Below are 20,890 nucleotides of genomic sequence, written 5' to 3'. Positions count from 1 at the left end.
GACGTCTCACTCTGCCGCTATTTCCGGTCCGCAAACGCCACCGAGAAAGATGGCGGGAAGAAATTGCAGGCCATTGAGTCTTATAGATGCTTTTAGGGCTTTTCACACAGGACATCCTTAGCCTAGGGTTATTTTAAATTGACCCCGGGCTAACAGTTGGCCGAGGATTAGTTTAACCCCTTTTCAGACACAGACATTTAACCCAAGGCTAACACTTTTTAGATTAGGGCTAATGATTCACACTGTTCTTAGCCCAGGCTTCCATGCCCCAAAGGTACATGAATGACATGAGGTTGAATGAATGAATGAATGAATGAATGAATGGCTAGCGTTATCTGTTCCTCCACAGCCTACTAACAAGCAACAATGTTGGGGCATTATATAAAAACTGTTAAAAGACATCGGTTAGAGAGACAAAAACGGAGAGTGGGGATTTTGATGCTGTTGTTTAAGTCACTGATGATACTTTTATTGCGGCAGCATAGATAAGAATGGCGATGACGTGGCAAAAACGTCACGGCTACAAAGTGCGGTACAAGGGCAAAATCCTATTCAGTTTCTATGAGCAAAACAATAAATCGACATTTTCTGTGGTTGCTTTGTCTGTGTTCTAATAATTTATGTGAAATGTATATGGTGTAAATAATTTGTCATTACCTTTTCACGGTTTCAAACAACAGCAAGATCATTAAAATGTTTTTTTTTTTTTTTGTAAGTCTCAAAATGCAACACGACTCCTCTCTTGAACGGAAGTTCAAGCTTGTTAGCATTTTGTGACCTCCAGAAAAAAACATTTTAATGATGATGCAGTTATTTGATAACTGTGAAAAGGTAATGACAAATTATTTACACCATATACATTTCACATAAATTATCAACAACAGGCTGCATACAAACTATCTGAAGCAGGCCAGTGTATCAGACTGGCTGAACCAGTCATGCCTGCACCTGAATGTCAGTAAGACCGTTTGCATGTTTTTCTCCAAAACAACTACAGAGGTCCCTCAGCCGGATGTGTTGTTTAACGGTGAAAAACTTAAAGTGGTATCATTATTCAAATACCTCGGCATCATTTTGGATTCAAATTTAACATTCAAAAAACACATAAAGAAGGTTATCCATACTGTGAAGTTTGGTCTTGCCAATTTCAGATTCATTCGTCCCTACCTGTCAACTGAAGCAGCCCTGCTGTATGCACGCAATGATTTTCTCCCATCTGTCATACTGTATCACAAGCTGGTCGCTCGGTTTAATGCTGCTGTGCTGTTAATGTTTCCTAACATAATGTACTGTTTGTTTTTTTTTACTTTATTGTAGGCTAATTGTTATGTTGTTGACCTGCCCGGGGACTACAGATGTAAATTAGCCTCTTGGCTAACTCTGACACATTTACATTGAAGTGTGAACTAAAATGTTGATTGATGTGTACTGTCCCTGCCAAATAAATCTTAAATAAATAAAATAAATAAATGTTGTGTAATTATATTTGGCCTATATGACTGTCATCTCCCTGTCTACCTGCCTTGTCTACTTCTTCTACTGCAGTTAGTGGTTTCCTACATTTCCCAGAATGCCTTTCAACAACCTCCAGAGTGTGAAACCTGTTGCTTTAGGCTGTGGGTTTTAGAGAGTGACAGAGATAGTAAGAGAAAGAGAGCAAGAGTTTGACACGTCATGTGACACGTTCACCATACTGAAGCACATCCCAAACCAGTTAGCAGGGAGAGGTGGGACCAAGTCCCAACTCAGTCTCAAGTCTGAGGCACAAGTGTCAAGTCAAGTCTCAAGTCTAAATGTAGAACAGCAAGTCAAGTCAGAACAAATCAAGAGTCCAGTATCAATTTAATATCTTAAAGAAAACTAAATATCTAGGACTTTTCAATGCAATATGGTTTTAATAGGATAAAAACTTGGTAAGAGCATCATGAGTTTGATTTCTATAATCAGTTTCAACTTCAATAAATTCAATCATTCCATACAAATTCAGAAAACAGAATTTAAATTCAGTCGTCTGCTGGAACAAATCTCATCACTTTCAATCTAAGTCATTTACACAAACACAAGATCTCAAGTCAAGACTTTAGAAACCTTTTCAAGTCATCAAAGTACAAGTCAGAGTCAAGTCCCAAGTCACCAGAACCCAAGTCAAGTCAAGTCTCAAGTCTTCTCTTCAAGTAAGTCTCAAGTCAAGTCTCAAGTCTTCTCTTCATGCATCAAGTCAAGTCTCAAGCAATTCAAACTGTGACTCGAGTCCAAGTCATGTGACTTGAGTCCCCACCTCTGGTTAGCAGGGACAGGAGCTGGACAGTATGAGTCTCCTCCAGCGAGTGTGCATCGATGCTGACTTGCGATTCGTCACTAACCCTCCAATAATGGAAGTACAACATTGTTGGGGCGGGGCTTAACGCAGGGAGGGATCATTCAAAAGTGCAAGCCAATGGGAGATCAGTTAAGAAAGGCAGTTTGATTGTATGGGAGGGTCGGGACTGTTCAAAAATCTGTGATGTTTTATTGGTAGGAATATTTTATTTAAAATGATTTTTTTTTTGGCATTCATTGTGAAATGGATGTAGCCCGTATTATGACATGGACAATTAGCTAACAAACTGAAAAAAAAATTCATTTCAGTGTGTTTGCTGGCTAGTTAGCTAGCTAACAGTTTGTTCAGGTTAACTGAGCTGACTCTTCTCAAGCTACAACTCAGAGTGTTTTGGAGTAGAGACTAGGGCTAAAGACAAGACAGTTTACTGTGTCACAGTAACCAAATCCACCTTATCACACTATTCACTTTTACTGAGAACGTTACTGAATGGATCTACAGCCACACCACAACAAGCTGACTCAGCTGCTCTCTGCTTCTAGCTGCTTGATACAGATTTACACTTTATTAACTAACACACAGTTCTACAGATTTACACTTTATTAACTAACACACAGTTCTACAGATTTACACTTTATTAACTAACACACAGTTCTACAGATTTACACTTTATTAACTAACACACAGTTCTACAGTGTTCCTCCATCATGGAGTCAAATGTAGATTTTTTTTTTCACAACTGCAAAAACTCTATTGAGTGATTCATCTTCTCAATAGAAGATCTTTGGCCAAGCGAAAGTCATTTCCACCACCGACCAATCACAGCAGCTGGCAGCTAATGAAGAGGTGTTTCAGAAACCAATAAAACCATTAGAACATTAACTGGTTTCCAGTGTTTGAGTTTCTCTGGTCAGCAGTCAGTTCCTCTGAGCTCTGCTGCTCACACTGGAAAGTTTGGCAAATTTATGAAAATGTCATAGATGTGTCTCCCCACCAGTGACGTCAGTCTGAAGTTCACCTCCCGTTCATGTTTTTTTCCTACTTAGAAATTTCACATGAACACCCACCAAAGTTGGATGATGAAGTAAAAAACGGAGTTTCTGAGTTATGATGCAACAGTGACCTTTAACCTTCCAACAAGGTGAAAAGATAGTTTAGAAAACACAAACACATGCAGCTTGTAATTAGCAGACTAACCTGACGTGTCTGAATGAAGTTCATCTAATTAACTTGTTAAATCTCTGTGTAGCTCTGGTAGAGTCTTGGGTTATGTCTCTTCCTCCATGATAAAACCCCAAAATCAGTGATTCTGTGATCTGTTGCTCCGGTAGAGCAGACTGGAGAGTTGTGTTTTTTTCTCTCTCCATTCACTGCCATTGTCTGGAGGAACAGTCTGAAAATCACTTCTAGCACATAAAGAACTAGTCATGCTGCTGAATAGTTCTGAAGTCTGAACAAGTGTAAACCCCAAATCAGTTACTGGTGTTTAACACCAGTAACTGATTTTGGGGTTACATCACGTCCAGAAAGCTTCACAACCCAAGACACTAAAGTTCAACATCACTTTCAGCTGCAGGACGTCTGTGTTTGTTTATCGTTTGTCTTCCTGGTTTGATTTTCTGAACCGACACAACGCTGTTCATCAGCTGACTTGGAAGTCCTGGATGTCGGACTTTCCCACCAGAACATGAACACACCATCAGTACCAAACTCATGATGCTCTTACCAAGTTTTTATCCTATTAAAACCATATTGCATTGAAAAGTCCTAGATATTTAGTTTTCTTTAAGATATTAAATTGATACTGGACTCTTGATTTGTTCTGACTTGACTTGCTGTTCTACATTTAGACTTGAGACTTGTGCCTCTAGACTTCAGACTGAGTTGGGACTCGAGCAAAGTTGACTTGGTCACAGCTCTGGCTGAAAGTGTTAAATGAACTCTGATGATGTTAAATTAGATTCAATTATTGATGATTTTGCAGTGTATGAAGCAGAAGATGTGATAGCCAAGGCTGGAAGTAACTAATTACATTTACTCTCATTACTGTAACCGAGCAGCTTTTTTGTTACTTGTATTTTCTAAAGTCAGTAATTTGACTTTCCCTTCAGTCCATCTCTCCTGCAGTTTTGTCCTTCAGTCCATTTTAAATCCATCCATCACAGAACAGATTGTGTCTCTCCATCAGCAACAGAAACTGGATCAACAGAAACTGGATCAACAGAAACTGGATCAACAGAAACTGACAAACTGTGGATCCATTCACAGTGAGAAGAGGAATCTGACTTTACTTTGTTTCTGCACTTTATTTTGTCGTTTCTAATGTTTCCAGTGAAAAGAATCTAGTTTGAACTCTGACCTCTCTCCTGTTAGAATCACATGGAAAAGATCACAGCTAACAACGTTCTCTGTTCTGAAGAGGAACTCAGGAACTTTTACTCTGACGACATTTTAAATCACACACTTTTTACTTTTACTGAAGGAGGTTTTTACACCGGTACTTTTACTTCTACTGCAGTAAAGTATCAGTAAAGTAACAGTACTTCTACTGCAGCAGGACATTCTAATACTCTTTCCACTACTGATGATAGTTATATTTAACTTGTGGAAGCAGATGGAACGAAATATTTCACTTTAAGATACATGGTTCAGCTGCTGTGTTGCATTTCATGTCAATAATTGAGTCTTTGTGTATTTCTGAATATCTGTCAGTATACTGAGTGTAACTGCTGTTCTCTCCACTGGGCGGCGCTCTTCACCTTCAGTTGGAGGTAAAATCCTCTTATTTCCTGTTTTCTGGCAAACCTTTTAATCAGTGGAAACATCTCCCAGTCTCCCAGTTATATTCATATAAAGAATCACCTTCTCTTCCTCCAAATGAGCCAGCTGTTAAACAGACTGAACTCATGTGATTCATTTAGAGATAAAAAGTATTTGAACATGTGAAGTTGCTCCTGTCAGGTGGGAGAGATGTGATGCTGGAAACTGTCTGTCCAAACCCAAATATCTGCATTTTCTGAGCAGATCCAGGCTCCAAACTACTGAAAAACTCTTCTAAAGTTACATTTTTGATATTATTTTTCAGCAGCATCTGATCAACACAGTCAGTTCAACCTGATGTGTCTGCAGCAAAGTCACAACATGTCATATTATTAATCTTCACAGATAAAAACCTGCTCACATAGAAAGACAAATGACTGATATTATTATTAATATTGTTAGTAGTAGTACTAGAAGTAGTAATTGTAGTTTTAGGCAAACAGGCAGACAAAAATATTCCAACAGATATCAAAAGTCTACAAAACCTTTTTCTATTTTCTAGTTTTATTGTCTTGACTCCTGAAATAAAAAAAACATTAAATCACTTTCTTCACTTCCATTTGGGTTCAAAATCAGAAACTGAAATCATTTAAAAACAAAAGGTTTCTCTCTTCTCTGATAAAGTGTTAGAAACTGAATCAGTGTGAGTTGAGAGGAAACACTGAACTCTACTGACATTTAGTTTTTATTAAATAGAAACTCTCTTCTGAGGATTTTTGCAAGGAAGGAAAGTTATTCTTGCTTTTATTATGATGAAAACTGTAAGATCGAAGTTTGACTCCCTGAAGCCAAGTGCTGAGTTAACACCATCAAACCTGACAAACATAACATATATAACATAATATAACATATATAACATATATAACAAATACTGTAAAACATAACAGACTGACATAAGAAAGCGTAGATTCATTATAAATAAATATGAGTCTTTACTGAGTTCATCTAACAGACTGACTTCTGTTCATAAAGGTGATTCAGTTGTGTCATCTATCTACCTGTGTGTGTGTGTGTGTGTGTGTGTGTGTGTGTGTGTGTGTGTGTGCGTGTGTGTGTGTGTGTGTGTGTGTGTGTGTGTGTGTGTGTGCGTGTGTGTGTGCGTGTGTGTGTGTGTGTGTGCGTGTGTGTGTGTGTGAAGTTAATGGAGGTGATTGATAGTGCAGGTTGATGGGACAGTCAGGCTGTTTAGGGCAGTCTGGGGGTATTTAGGGCATTTAGGGGTATTTAGGGGAGTTTAGGGTTTTTGGGGGTGTCTGGGGGTTAAGTGCCCCTCAGATGGTTACACTGGGGTCGTGACCCCAGCAGCAGCAGGAGGTCTGTGGCTCCAGGATCCTCTGATCCACCAGGCTTTGATTCACATCAGAAGAAAGACGGAGGATTTGTTTGGATTTTCACGTTTCAGTTCAGTCAGAGGAAGAAGACGAGACTCACTGAGGGGAGTGTGTGTGTGTGTGTGTGTGTGTGTGTGTGTGTGTGTGTGTGTGTGTGTGTGTGTGTGTCTGTGTGTGTGTGTGTGTGTTGGAGGGGGTAACAGTTGACTGATTTTCATCTGGAATAACTTCCTGTTTCAGTCTGACAAATACTGATGGATATCGATATATTGTTTAATATGGAAACTCTGCTGTTACTGTAATATTGAAGCTGCTGTATGATAAACTGTTAGCTGATATTATAAATATATTTTAGTAAACATCAAACCAGCCGGACGATAACGAGTCTTTAACTTTACAGGAAGTGAAAGCTGAAGCTGAACATCAGGGATCAGTTTTAATTTGAAATCTAAACTATTTAAACCAATATTAACTTTGATTTAGACTTTCTGAAAAAGAGGAAGAGGAAAACGGGAACTGTAGCTCTGTGTCGACTGCAAAATATATCTTTCTTTCTTTCTTTCTTTCTTTCTTTCTTTCTTTCTTTCTTTCTTTCTTTCTTTAACTGTATGGTGGAAACAGAGTTTTGCCAAAAGTTAGAGATTAAGTGAAAGATTTTTATGTTAAAATTCTTATGTTTAAGTTGCTTTTTTATGAGTTGGATGCACCATTTAATGTAATTATTGTGTCAAATGTTGAAATGTGAACATGTCAGGTGAAACAGGGTTTTATTATGTTTAGTAATTATCAGCCAGTTGTATTTTCCTTTGGAATAAATAAAGTGTCTTTATCTGTCTGTCTGTGTATCTGTGAATCTTTTGCTTTTTCAACATGTTGAGTCCTGTGATCGCTTGTTTTATTGTATTATTTCTTATTGTCTGAATTTGTTTTATTCTCATCTATATTCTGTACTGCTATCTATCTATCTATCTATCTATCTATCTATCTATCTATCTATCTATCTATCTCTCCTCCCTCTCTCTCCTCTCTCTCTCTCCTCTCTCTCTCTCTCCTCTCTCTCTCTCTCTCTCTCTCTCTCCTCTTTCTCTCTCTCTCCTCTTTCTCTCTCTCTCCCTCTCTCTCTCCTCTCTCTCTCTCTCTCTCTCTCTCTCTCTCTCTCTCTCTCTCTCTCTCTCTCCACCAGGAGGCGCTCTCTGTCTGCAGTCTGATCCTCTTCTGGATTATTTCAGCAGAACATTAGAGAACAAAGCGCCATCTGTCTTTCACACATCATCTTCATTATGAGAACAGGAGAATTAATAAAGTCATTTAGTCAAAATAAAAATAAAATAAAATAAAAACTGGTAAAACAGAACCCAGTGTGGTTCTTAAAAAGCTCCTTTAGTTCTGCTGTTTGGGGCGTTCCATTCGTTCTTTAAGGTTCTCTGCAGCATCATGAAGGTTCTGTGTGGAACCGTGTGAGTCTGGAGCTGTAGAGACCCGTTCTGAAAAGGTTCTGCTGTGGCACCAAGCCTGAAGAACCGTTTCCCGGTTCTATATAGAACCCTTTACTATAATCTCAGAGTGTGCAGTTTAAAGGGCAATATTTCCATTTCTGTGTATTGATTTCAGTTTGTGTTGATCGGCTCTGCTGCGTTTTGTCGGCTGAACTTTTAACAAAACAGAAATTAATTCTGCTGATTCAGATGTTTCCAAAGCGGTTCTTCACAACACCAGACCTGGTTCTGCTGCGGTACAAGACCAAAGAACCAGAGCGGGATCCGAGGAACTCCAGGGATCCTGCAGGAGGTTCCAGGGTTCCTTGGTCAAATTGAGGAATAGTTGAATTTCCATAATGTTTAATTGACTAGATGTTGGTCCAGAGAGACAGAGAGGCTGAGGATGCTGAAGGGTTTCTCTGCTGAACCAGATCTAACAGCAGATTGCCAGTTGGGTTCCTTAGGATGAAATCTGGTTCTCTGAGGTCTGATGTTCAGGTTCCTCACCTCTGCTGTAGAGAACACAGGGTTCTAACATCAGGGTTCTAACATCAGTGTTCTAACATCAGTGTTCTAACATCAGGGTTCTAACATCAGTGTTCTAACATCAGTGTTCTAACATCAGGGTTCTAACATCAGTGTTCTAACATCAGTGTTCTAACATCAGTGTTCTAACATCAGGGTTCTAACATCAATGTTCTAACATCAGTGTTCTAACATCAGTGTTCTAACATCAGTGTTCTAACATCAATGTTCTAACATCAGTGTTCTAACATCAGGGTTCTAACATCAGTGTTCTAACATCAATGTTCTAACATCAGTGTTCTAACATCAGTGTTCTAACATCAATGTTCTAACATCAGTGTTCTAACATCAGTGTTCTAACATCAGTGTTCTAACATCAGGGTTCTAACATCAATGTTCTAACATCAGTGTTCTAACATCAGTGTTCTAACATCAGTGTTCTAACATCAATGTTCTAACATCAGTGTTCTAACATCAGGGTTCTAACATCAGTGTTCTAACATCAATGTTCTAACATCAGTGTTCTAACATCAATGTTCTAACATCAGTGTTCTAACATCAGTGTTCTAACATCAGTGTTCTAACATCAGGGTTCTAACATCAGTGTTCTAACATCAGTGTTCTAACATCAGGGTTCTAACATCAATGTTCTAACATCAGGGTTCTAACAGAGTTTGGAGCTTCATGTTCTGTCTGCAGCCTGTCATCCCTGGAGGATTCATGTGTGTGTGTGTGTGTGTGTGTGTGTGTGTGTGTGTGTGTGTGTGTGTGTGTGTGTTAAAGGCCTTCACTCCTCGTCTCTAACCTGAAGGAGGACAGTGAGGAACAGGAGCAAAATAAATACAATTATAAATAACATAAGATAAAATAACATGAAAGTAAATAGAAATAAAGGCCTGATGTCCAGATGTCAGTGGAGAGAAATGAAAAATTATAATGGAGGAAGTTGAAAGAGAAATGTAACAACAATCTGGAGTTATAAAAAAAAAAAAAGATTTCCAACATGGCATATTGTCCTTATAATAATAAAAGATAAGGCTATATTTAAACGAATTAATTATTATTAGTAGTAGTAGGCTACTAGTAGTATTAGTATTCTTAGTATTATAATTGTTATCAACATTATAATTCTAATTATTAGTATTGTTCTTCCTTTATTCTTTTTCTATTGTTGCTATTACTTGTATCACCAGCATTATTAATATCATTATTAATATTATTATTATTATAAGTCTATTATTATTATACTTATTATGATTATTATTAGTAGTATTCGTAGAAATAGTAATTTTATACCTATTATTATTATTAATATTATTATCGTCAGACGGCTGGAAGAGTCACCAGTCTGATTTGTAATCCAGACTCTTCCTCCTCTTCCTCCTCTTCCTCCTCTTCCTCTCAACATGTTCGCAGCGTCTCATTGACTTTCTCTCCTTCCACAGAAATATTTCGCAGCTTCCAGACGTTCGTGTCCCAGAGGAGCAGCGGGCTAAAGGAGGATAAATATTTAATCAGCGGCTCTGGAGTTTTGCTTAATTAGAGGAATTTCTGCTCTGCGATGAAAATGATGCTGAAAATGTCAGAAAGCAAAAACAGAAAGCGGAGCGGATCAGAGACGGCCTGTAACATTATTATTATTATTATTGTAATTATTATTATTATTATTGTTATTATTATTATTATTTATTGCCGGATCTTCAGTGTGTTTAATGTGAAATTAAAATCAAAAGGTTTCCTCTGATCACAGCAGACAGGAACAGATACAACACGCTGCTTGTTAGTGGCTTTCCCACCTGATACGGGAGTGTGTGCGTGCGCGTGTGTGTGTGACCGTGCGTGCGTGAGAAAGAGAGTGGGACAGAGAGGGGCGAGTTTGTGTGTGTGTGTGTGTGTGTGTGACAGAGAGAGAGAGAGAGAGAGAGAGAGAGAGAGAGAGAGTGTAAAGGAGAGAGGGCGAGCGTGTTTCTGTGTGTGTGTGTGTGTGTGTGTGTGTGTGTGTGTGTGTGTGCGTGCCATATGCCCGTGCGTAAAAGTGCAAATTTGTGCCAAACGCGCTGGGTGACAGAGCGGATTATATCAAATGGAACCAGTTAATCCAGACTGAAGGAAGTCAATACAGATCATAGATTATAGATTATTGGTATTGATGAGCTCCATCTGACACACTCACTCTCCTGGATCAGTTCAGGACCTGGACAGGTGAAGTCCAGCGGTCTGAACCCGCCTGTCCGTCATTTCATCTGCAGTTCAGTCTTCAAATCAAATCTACTTTTTCTTCAATAAAAAGTGAAAGAATCGGATGATGACGCCACGTGATTCTACTGGTTTCTAATGCAGCTTCACTTGTTTCAGGGATTTTGCAGAAACAAACTCAGTTTATTGAAACAAAGCGGAATAAAGCAGATCAGCGCAGTGGATCCGTGCAAGAGAAACAGCATTGGAGAAAAGTGGAACAACAACAGCAGATTTTCTCTGTTATTTGAATAAAAAATGAATGTTTGAGGACTGAGGAGTTGATGAAGTGTCTTGTTGGACAGGCGGAGACAGAGCGGGTTAAATATCTGAGTTTACACTTCTCCTGTCTCACTTCACATCATCATCACATGTTGCTCCAGTTATTAAACTGTTTCAGAGTGTAAATATGTCTGGATTCTCTAATTCAACACAACTGGAACCTGTCCGCGTTGTTTTTAATCCTCAATCTTTAATCCAAACGTCATTTTTTGCAGCGCGCACGGCGGAACACGCGGAAACCCTTATTTGGGGCGCGAATTCAAAAAAATCGTGACGCAACGGGTGACTTCGGCCAATGAGAGCCCAGAGGCGCGACTAATATTCAAATGAGTTCTCCTTATTTGGGCTTGTCCCCGCCCACTCCGGGTCCACGCCGGTCCCCGGGGAGCGCCGGAGCCCCGGACCCGGGAGAAGGAGCTCTCCGCCGGGACAGAGGAGCCATAAAGAGCCGGGGAGGGAGGGGATGAGATTTCTCGCTGCCCAATCCCCCTTTTCCCCCGGGAGAACCAGCCTTCCACGGTCCGTCCCTCCCTCTTGTTTGCTAATCATTTCATTTTACTCCTTTTTGAAGCGGTGGCTTGTTTTTTTATCCCACTTTTCATTTTTCCACAATCCACGGCTGCTCGCCTCCCTCTGATCCGGCTCTCCCCGCTCCGTCCTCCCGGCGTCAGGCTCTCCAGATCCCGGCTGATTCTCTCTTCCTCGCTGTTCCTCTGAGATGCTCTTACTGCTCTCCAAGCCTCTCTCCGCCCTCTTTTAACTTCAGAGAGACACCGGTTTAAAGCCCGGGCGCTGTGAGCCGGGGCTGGGATCTAAAACAACCCGGAGAAACCCAGAGGGATCCGGGCTCTTCTCTGGATCAGGACCCGGTACTTTGGGGAAGCCGCTTGTCCCCCCTCCTCCTCGCTGGTCTTTTGCACGTTAATCCAGGTGGTCCTTTGGCTTTTTGAGTGGCTGGTACGGGAGGATTATTCTTGTTCTTCTTATTTCTGGTGAAGACCGAGCTCCCAGTAGGACACTTTGATGTTCTCCATCCAGGACAGCCTCCCCCGGGGGGCCCTGACCATGAAGGAGGAGCCGCTCCCCACCGGCATGACCCCGGTCCGCTCCTGGATGCAGGGCGCAGGGATTTTGGACGCGAACACAGCAGCGCAGAGGTAAAACACCGAATAAAACACCAAGTTTTCACCCGGTCGTTAGGCTTTACTTGCTCTCCGGTTTACCGGGCCGGTGCAGATTCACTGATTAGTGTCAGGCTGCTGATTAAAACTCCAGCATGAAGGTGATGTTGCGTCTTCCAGGATCCGTTTGAACAAATGTGACACGCACGGAGGTTTCCTTTAGTCTAACGCTGAGAGCCGCGCAGAGGTTAAAACACAAGTAAATACCGAGTGAACACCAAGTAAATACCAAGATAATATCAAGTAAACACCAAGATAATATTAAGTAAATACCAAGTAAATACAACGTAAATACCAAATCAAACCCGCCAACAATAAGAGGCGCTTCACTAAGCCACCGGTTAAACCACATGGCGATTTCCTCTGGAAAGAGTTGTGTTCAGTTCAGTCCAGGCTCTGATTTAACTGCAGGGGAAATAAAGAAACTGAGTCTCAGTCTGAACTGTGGAGCTTCTCCTCTTTTTAATCCTCGAAAAGATAAAATAATTAACTGACCTGCAGGAATTTAAACACAGACTCCACAGACAGACTGAGGACTTTCAGTCTGAAACCTCACGCCGCCCATCATCCCACCGGGCTTCACTGGCTGCGGAGGGTCTGAGTTTCAGTTTCAGCCTTAAAAAGAGTCTGGATGATCTGGTAGTTTCCAGTGTTGTGATGGAGAGTAAAGGTCAAGACAGAACCAGCAGGAATTTATCTAGAATCACAAACCAAACCGTCAGACTGATGTTCCTCTGGTCTCTGAGCAGATCCTCACACCCGGTCAGTCTACAGTCATTCAGTCTTATCTATCGGCAGGTTGGAGGTTTTAGAGCTAACTGTTATCAGCTGCGGGATCTCCGCCGTATCTGCGGGTTTGTGCGGGTTCAGGTTCAGCTGTTTACCTGCCGGTGTAACGGGCCGGCGCCGCGCCAGTCCGCGGGCTTTCACATCTGTCTCAGTTAAACCTCAACATGAAGTAAACGTTTCATCCTCCACACTGCAGATCAGATAATTCATTTCAATAAATCTGACATGCACTTATTGTCATAAAGCCTCTTCCTTTAGAAACACGCCGTGCGTAAAGAGCGCGGTTACGCGCCGCGATGACCGGGAGTTCAGCGCGCGGTGGAGTTTCAGTCGCTGCGTCTGATTTCCAGGATATTTATAATATTATTTAAAGACTATTTACAGGATAATTAGGGGAATAAATTAAGGAACATTTAAGTAAATCACAGAAAACTACAAAACGTTTTTCTCTCCTCTAAGAGTTAAGATAGTCGATTTTAGGCGGTGGGTCGAATTTATATAGAATATTTATAAGATATTTATAGGATATTTATCAGGTAATAAGGGGAACAAATAAAGGAACATTTAACTGAGCCACAGTGTGAAACTGAAGGCTCCAGTCTCTCCTCTACAGGAGGAATAATTCACCGTTTGACCTGCAGGAATTACAAACACACACCGACACACAGACCCAACTCACACTGATGAGTCCAGTCTGAAATAATTAGATTCAACATTATTCTGTTTTAAAACTGATGAAGAACTAAGATCCAGGAGATTCACTCAGATCCAAAGCAAAGGGTTTCAATAAATCTGGATCTTTTAGAATCACTATAGTAATAATAATAATAATAATAATAGCATCGTTTGTAAGTAAAGTCAATAATTGTAATAGTAGCCTATAATACAGCAGTATCATCTATAATAATGCTAAAACCCTCTGCAGTCTCTCCTCTCTTGGTCTGAAAGCTCCAGAGAGAAAATCAAAGTGTTTTTTGGTGAAACTCTGATGGTAATTCTGAGGTTTGAGGGTCTAAATTTCAGATGTGGCTCCTGGGAGGCAGAGGGGGGTGGAGGGTGTGTGTGTGTGTGTGTGTGTGTGTGTGTGTGGAGGGGGGATATCTGACCAGTTTATTAAAAAAAATCAATGTAGGATTCCCGCACTGCCTCCAGTTTAAATCACCTGAACAGAGGAGAGAGGAATAAATCCATCTGATGCCTTTACACTTCCAGAGAGGCAGATGTGTTGCTTCAACCTCACACACTCATCATCTTTAAATATTTTAACTGAGTGTTGGATGTTATTTTACATTTCAAAATATTTCTACATCATGTCAAATATCTTCAGCTCTGTTCATATGGAATTATAGAAATACTGTTTGGATGTAATTTGGCAGAAATCAGATTTTGTGGTGAATAAAATGTTATTTCAGTTTTAAACTCAACGACAAAGCGGGAAAAATAAAAAAGTAAAAAAGACTAGATGAATTGAATTTGTAGTATTTAAATTTGTGCTGCTGTTACAAAGTTTTATTTTACTGTAAAGTCTGACAGCGGAAGGTAAAATGATCCCAGAAGCCTGAAGTGTGTAAACCTGCAGTTTAATGTACATCACATGCAGTTTATTATGAGGAAGTATTCCAGTCTGATGCATATTATATCAGGTTATTATTGCTTCTGCTCTGCTCACCTGGCTCCTACAGACTCACAGCCTCCTTTTAAATACAAACATCACATTAAAACTCCTTTATTTCCCCAGTTAATGATGTGGAAATGTAAAACACAGTCGTACTACACCTGGAATTATTTGACGTTTATGTTGCATACATATTCATATATCTGTATGGAGGAAGAAACAGATACAACACAACCAGTTCAACATATACGGAAATGCTGTATTATGGTATTTCCCATGTCTATAATATAGTAATATTACATTAGTGTGTGTGTGTGAGTGGATGCCATGACACTACAGCAGTGATTCTCAACCTTTTTCATATCAAGGACCCTACTTTAGTCCACATTAGAGCCACAGACCCCCGTTTAATCAGATTTTGTCTCTCAGAGAATATTTTTATTGTCAGATATGATTTTGTCCAGAGTCCCACGACTGTCTGTATTGCAGGTAGAGAGATAACAGAGAAAATATGATCAGATCAGTCATTCTTCTACATTCTTTAATTGTGTTAACTTCTTGAAAATGAAATAATACTGAAGTTTAACAATTCATCAGTTTGCTGGGGGACCCTCTGGAACCCCTGCAAGGACCCCTGGCGGTCCCCGGACCCCATGTTGAGAACCGCTGCTGCAGAGGGTCAGAATGTGCAGGACGCCCGGTGACACCCACCCTGACACCCACCCTGACCCCCCCCCCCCCGCCTGCCGTTCAGAAACGCCCGCTCGTCTTTACGCTCGCCGTCGAAAAAAAAAAAAAAATCCACCCAACAGTTTGAGGTTCAGTAAAACACTGAAGGAGGATTTTCTTCTTCTCTTAATATTTTAACTCCTAAAACAATCTCTTAATGTTTAATCGGTATTATTACTAAACTCTGAAGAAAACAAACTCGCCTTTAAAACTCGTTCGCTTAATAAATAACGCACAGATCCGAGGCAGAACTGTATAAAAACACCCACAGCTGTTTGTGTATTTATTTTATGGTTTATGTGCGTTGGAAATTATATCGCTGTCAGATATAAATAAGGTCAGAAAGCGATGCCATGCTGTTCACAGGCAGCAAACAGAAGCAACACTCCGCTTATTGATCAGTAATTGCTACCTGATCGGGCCGAAGGAGGGAATCTGTCAGCAGCTGTTCACATGACAGCTTCCCTTCAAACCTCCTGATCTGCTGCTGCGGGTTCAAATGGCAAAGTCTGAATGTGATTTATCAATATGCAGAAGAGTGTGTGTGTGTGTGTGTGTGTGTGTGTGTGTGTGTCGTAAACTGGAGATTCACTTCACTTCCACACAGAGGGAACCCTGCAGGAGAGCTGATGTTTAACCTGAGCGTCTCCTGCAGTAATCTCTCCACAGTTTGCTTGCTGGTTTCATTCTGCTCCGCTTCACCTTTTATTTGAGTAAAAATCGACAGGAAACACGGAGATGTTTCAGTTTCTGTTTCTGTTTCTGTTTCTGTTTCTGTTTCTGTTTCTGTCGCTGCTCTGGTTCCCTCAGCTGTTTTTAAAACCCTCAGTCTGCCTGTCAGAGGTTTTCGAGCCTCGTCTCGTTCTGCAGGATTATGTTTCCGTACAGGAGACCGGACTCGGTTTTCTCTCTCTGTTTTCTACATGTGAAGTCGTCCAGCCTCTGCCTGCTGAGCGACAGAAAGCACAGTGTGTGTGTGTGTGTGTGTGTCTGTTCTTGTTGCGGGTTTGAATCCCGTCTGGAGAAATCTGTTAAAAACACGTCACTGTGTCGCTGTACGGCCTGGTTCAGTGTGTGTGTGTGTGTGTGTGTGTGTGTGTGTGTCTTTGCAGAAGCTTATCGTCACATTACATACAGTAGATTTGGGATTATTTTATTATTTTCTTTGCGTGTCCTGCTGTAACACACACATACACACACACACACACACACACACACACACGTGGGCAGGTCAGAGGTCAGTGTCTTGCTCATGGACACTGTGGCAGCTGTGGGAATCGAACCTGTGACTCCGGTTTGGATTCAGCTTCACTCTGAATCTGTCAGACAGGAAAAACCTGCTAGCATGGCTTTACTGTCTGCTGTAGTGTGTGTGTGTGTGTGTGTGTGTGTGTGCGCAAGTTGTGCACGTGTGTGTTTGTAATATATGTAAGTCTGTCTGTGAATGTGTGTATATGCAGGTACTGTGTGTAAATTTAAAACAGTACTATGTGTGTGTGTGTGTGTGCAGGTGTGTGTATGTAACGTATGCCAGTCTATCTGTGTGTGTGTGTATGCAAGTACTGTGTGTAAATTTAAAACAGTATCTGTGTGTGTGAAGGTGCGTGTGCAGATGTGATATATGAATATGTGTGTGTGTGTGGGCGTGCATGTGTGTGTATATATATATAATAGGCCTAAATGTATGATTTTGTGCATGTGTGTATATATAACATAAGTGTGTGTGTATATGTATGTATTTGTTACTGTGTTTATAAATATATGTAAGGCATCAATGTGTATTGAATGTGTGTGTGTGTGTGTGGGCGAGTATGTGTGTATATGTATATGATAGATATATAATTTTGTGTGTATGTGCACATGTACTACAACTGTGTTTTTGTGCTTATGAGTATATTTTATATATCTGTGTGTGCGTGTCTGTAATTTGCGTGTCTGTGTATGTGTGTGTGTGTGTGTGTGTGTGTGTGAGTATTTGTGTTTGTACATATGTTATGAATATCTATTGGTTAATGTGATAATGAGTACAATATGTAAGGTATCTATGTTTGGGAGAGTGTGTGTGTAGTGTGTGTGTATGTGTGTGTGTGTGTGTGTGTGTGTGTGTGTGTGTGGGCCGTCCTGCTCCAGCTGAACAGATTTCCCTCGACCCTGCCTGACACTGAAAACCCTGCAGAGTGACGGATCCTGCCCTCCCCGCCCTATCTTTGTCTGCTGGGAGAAGGGGGGGGGGGTAATAAACTACAGGTTCCCAAGCGCTGAGGGGGGGGGTGGGGGGTGGGGGGGTAGGTGTGTGTGTGTGTGTGTGTGTGTGTATGTGGGGGGGGTGAATAAGGTTTGAGGTGAATAATCGTCATCCAGGGATTCCCACTTCTTCTTCCTCTTCTCGCGTGGCTCCATCCGTCATCGGCTCAATCAGCTCCAGTCGCCAACCCTCGGTGTGCGGGATGGAGCGGGACAGGACGGGACGGGGGGCGGAACGGGACGGGGGGCGGAACGGGATGGGACGGGACGGGACGGGACACAGGATGAAGCGGCCTGCTGGACGCTCGCTCGCTTTCTTTACGTCTTATTTTTCCACCCGGCGAGAAAAATGCACTTTCTGCTGCATTTTCATTTGTATGTGTGTGTGTGTGTGAGAGAGAGTGTGTGTGAGTGTGTGTGCAACATACCTGTATTGTGTGTGTTTGTGTGCAGGAACATGCATAGGTTCACAGCTGTGTATGTGTGTGTGTGTCCCTGCATGTATCAGTTCATGTGTGCAAGTGTGTTTGTGTTTCTGAATGTGTGTGTGTGTGTGTGTGTGTGATTTGCAGTCCTACAGCAGGTGTGTGTGTGTGTGTCAGACCTGCAGTAGATCTCTGACAGGGAAAGTGTCAGTAAATGTGTGTGTGTGTGATGTGCAGTGGCGGGGCAGGTGTGTGTGTGTGTGTGTGTGTGTGACAGGGACAGTGTGGGTAAAGGATGTTTGGGGGAAACAGCTGAGTGGAGGAAACGTCCAGCTGCTTCAGTTCTTCTCCATCCATCCTGCAGAGGAGCGAAGCGTCCGGAGCGTCGACGTTCCTCAGGACAGAACCTGAAGAGGAACGATCAGATCCCGAATAAATCCACCTGCAGAACCATCTGGAACCTGGAAAAACTGTGATTTACTGAACCTGAACGCCTCACCACCTCCGCCTCCACTCGCTGCCTCCCAGCTTCATGATATTATGTTGTAATATCTATAAATATAAAGACATTCGTAATATGAGTTATTGATGATCAATAGAGAGTAGGATCTATATTCCAAAATATTTCCAGTTCAAATGTTTTTTTTCTGTATTAAATGACAGAAACAGAAATCTTGTTACGTCAGTAGAAAAAAATCTGGTCGTACCAAACACATGAATCAATAATTCAACAAAATCCAGATTATCAGGTGACACAAATAATAATAATGCAAATAATTAATTTTAGTCTCAATATTGTCAGTTAATCTCATTTACAGTAAGCAGAATGTTTCTGAGTACAGATAAAAGAGAAAAATACTTCTAATACTTTCAGTTTTACTTTTTAATAAACTTTTAATAAGTGAAAGGCCGTTTAAACTACGATGAGGCAGATAAGAACATTTCTGGGTTTTTTTTTAATTCGCAAATGTGAAATTAATTTAACTAAACTTTGTAATTTTTCACTTTGTACCTCCCATATGGCAAAGTAATTTGAAACTAAGTGAAAGTAATCAGATTACATTAGTCTGTGTAATGTGTTGGAATGTTAATGAACCAGCCAGCCTGGCTGACTGACTGCTGAACCGCTATAGAAATATTCATAGTAATAATGATAATAATTCTTCTTCTTCGTCTTATTATTACGAACCCTGCGCATAAACGAGCAGGAGTTTGCTTCGGCCATTTTGGTTCAGCGACAAACTGTAGTAGCCGTCCTGTAGTTTTGCGATGATTCAACAAAACTGAATTCTGGGAAGTTTGGGACAGCGGTCTGTGGGACGGTCAGCGGTCTGCTGTGGGACAGTGGCGGTCTGTATTGTGGCGGTCTGTGAGGTGGCGGTCTGTGCGGTGGCGGTCTGCACGGCGGCGGTCTGTGTGGCGGTCTGTGCGGCGGTCTGTGTGGCGGCGGTCTGTGTGGCGGTCTGCACGGCGGCGGTCTGTGTGGCGGCGGTCTGTGTGGCGGTCTGTGCGGCGGTCTGTGTGGCGGCGGTCTGTGTGGCGGTCTGTGTGGCGGTGGTCTGCATGGCGGCGGTCTGCGCGGCGGCGGTCTGCGCGGCGGCGGTCTGCACGGCGGTGGTGTTCGGCCCGGGCGGCGGCAGGATAAACGGCTGGCTGATCCTGATTGGCTCTCCCTCACAGTGTCGCTCTTCATTAGGAAACCGGCTGGATGTGGAATGGCTGCTCCTGTCATGCTGCAATTACCAACAAATTAGTCTTTAGACTGAGAGCCTGACACACTGATGCACTGTGTGTGTGTGTGTGTGTGTGTGTGTGTGTGTGTGTGTGTGTGTGTGTAATTAGTACATGTGGCGAGGCGTTCAGTGTGAGAATGTCTAAGAGTAAAAGCAGACGGGTTTCATGAATGTAAACACAAAGTCCGACACATACACACTGTAACCTGTAAGATAATCTGTCAGAAATATTATTAATAATAATATGAATGATAATAATAATAATAATAATAATAATTGGTTATTATTATGTGAAATCCTCAGATGTTTTCTCCTCTTTTCTGCAGCGTTTCAGTCAGTTTGATCAAATACTTTCAGCTGTACATGCTACTTTCTAATATTTTGTTATACTTTATACTTTTTATATTTATACTTTTGTCTCTTTAATGTTCATTAATAATGATCTGAAGCTGTGAGTTGCATCATGATATGAAACTCTGAAATCTGACTCGTCCAGCAGCTTCATGTTCCAGTTCGCAGTTTTCCTCCTGACTGACATACAGGAGAAGAATATTCAAATATATATAAAAACAATATATTTTATTTCACTAGTATCTCAGAAGATTTGTTACAGTTTCTTCTCGTCGATGCAGATGACTGAAAAACTTTATTTACAGATTTACAATATAATTCAGATGAATGACATATAGTGTGTGTGTGTGTGTGTGTTGCGCATACGTGCATTATTGCAGGTGTGTGTACATGCCATTGTATTTATATTTGAGTGTGCGTGCGTGTGTGTGTGTGTGTGTCCACGCATTTGTGAGTTAATGTACGCAATTATTATTATTTTATTATTATTATATTATTATAGAATAGTTCTTGACTTATTTAGACATAAACCAAACTGTAATGTCAACACATTCTGGGACAATTTAAAATTTTTACTTTAATGTAATTGGTCACAAACAGTTTAATTTCAGATGTAAACAGCTAAAACTGATTCAGCTGCTTTAAATAAGGAAGGAAAGCAGAATCTGAAACTGATTTAAAATATTTAATTTCATTGTTATTTTTATGTATTTTAGTCTTGGATTTATTATTTTGCAGTGGAATATTGCTGCATGTTATTTAATGTATTTTTCCAATAGCAATGTGACTGGAACAGAAATGAATGTGTTGTCAGGCAATGTGAATGGAGAAA

General features: G+C 41.0%; 2 protein-coding genes across 12 annotated transcripts in view; both read left to right on the top strand.

Moving 5' to 3' along the window:
* tbc1d2 (TBC1 domain family, member 2) overlaps nt 1–20,890 on the top strand; it is a 441,666-nt gene that overhangs the window by 9,341 nt on the left and 411,435 nt on the right. The gene's annotated exons all lie outside the window — the stretch shown is intronic.
* Nucleotides 12,015–20,890, top strand: part of LOC139911130 (transcription factor COE3) — a 148,802-nt gene continuing 139,926 nt past the window's right edge. For all 11 annotated transcript variants that reach the window (XM_078289141.1, XM_078289138.1, XM_078289142.1 and 8 more), the window contains exon 1: nt 12,015–12,148. In XM_078289141.1, coding sequence (XP_078145267.1) covers nt 12,015–12,148 — 134 coding nt within the window. The remainder of the gene's footprint in view (nt 12,149–20,890) is intronic.

This window comes from Centroberyx gerrardi, chromosome 16 (assembly GCF_048128805.1).
Source record: "Centroberyx gerrardi isolate f3 chromosome 16, fCenGer3.hap1.cur.20231027, whole genome shotgun sequence".
NCBI lineage: Eukaryota > Metazoa > Chordata > Actinopteri > Beryciformes > Berycidae > Centroberyx > Centroberyx gerrardi.
Note: the sequence above shows the minus strand (reverse complement) of the source record. Positions and strands in the feature narration are given on the sequence as shown.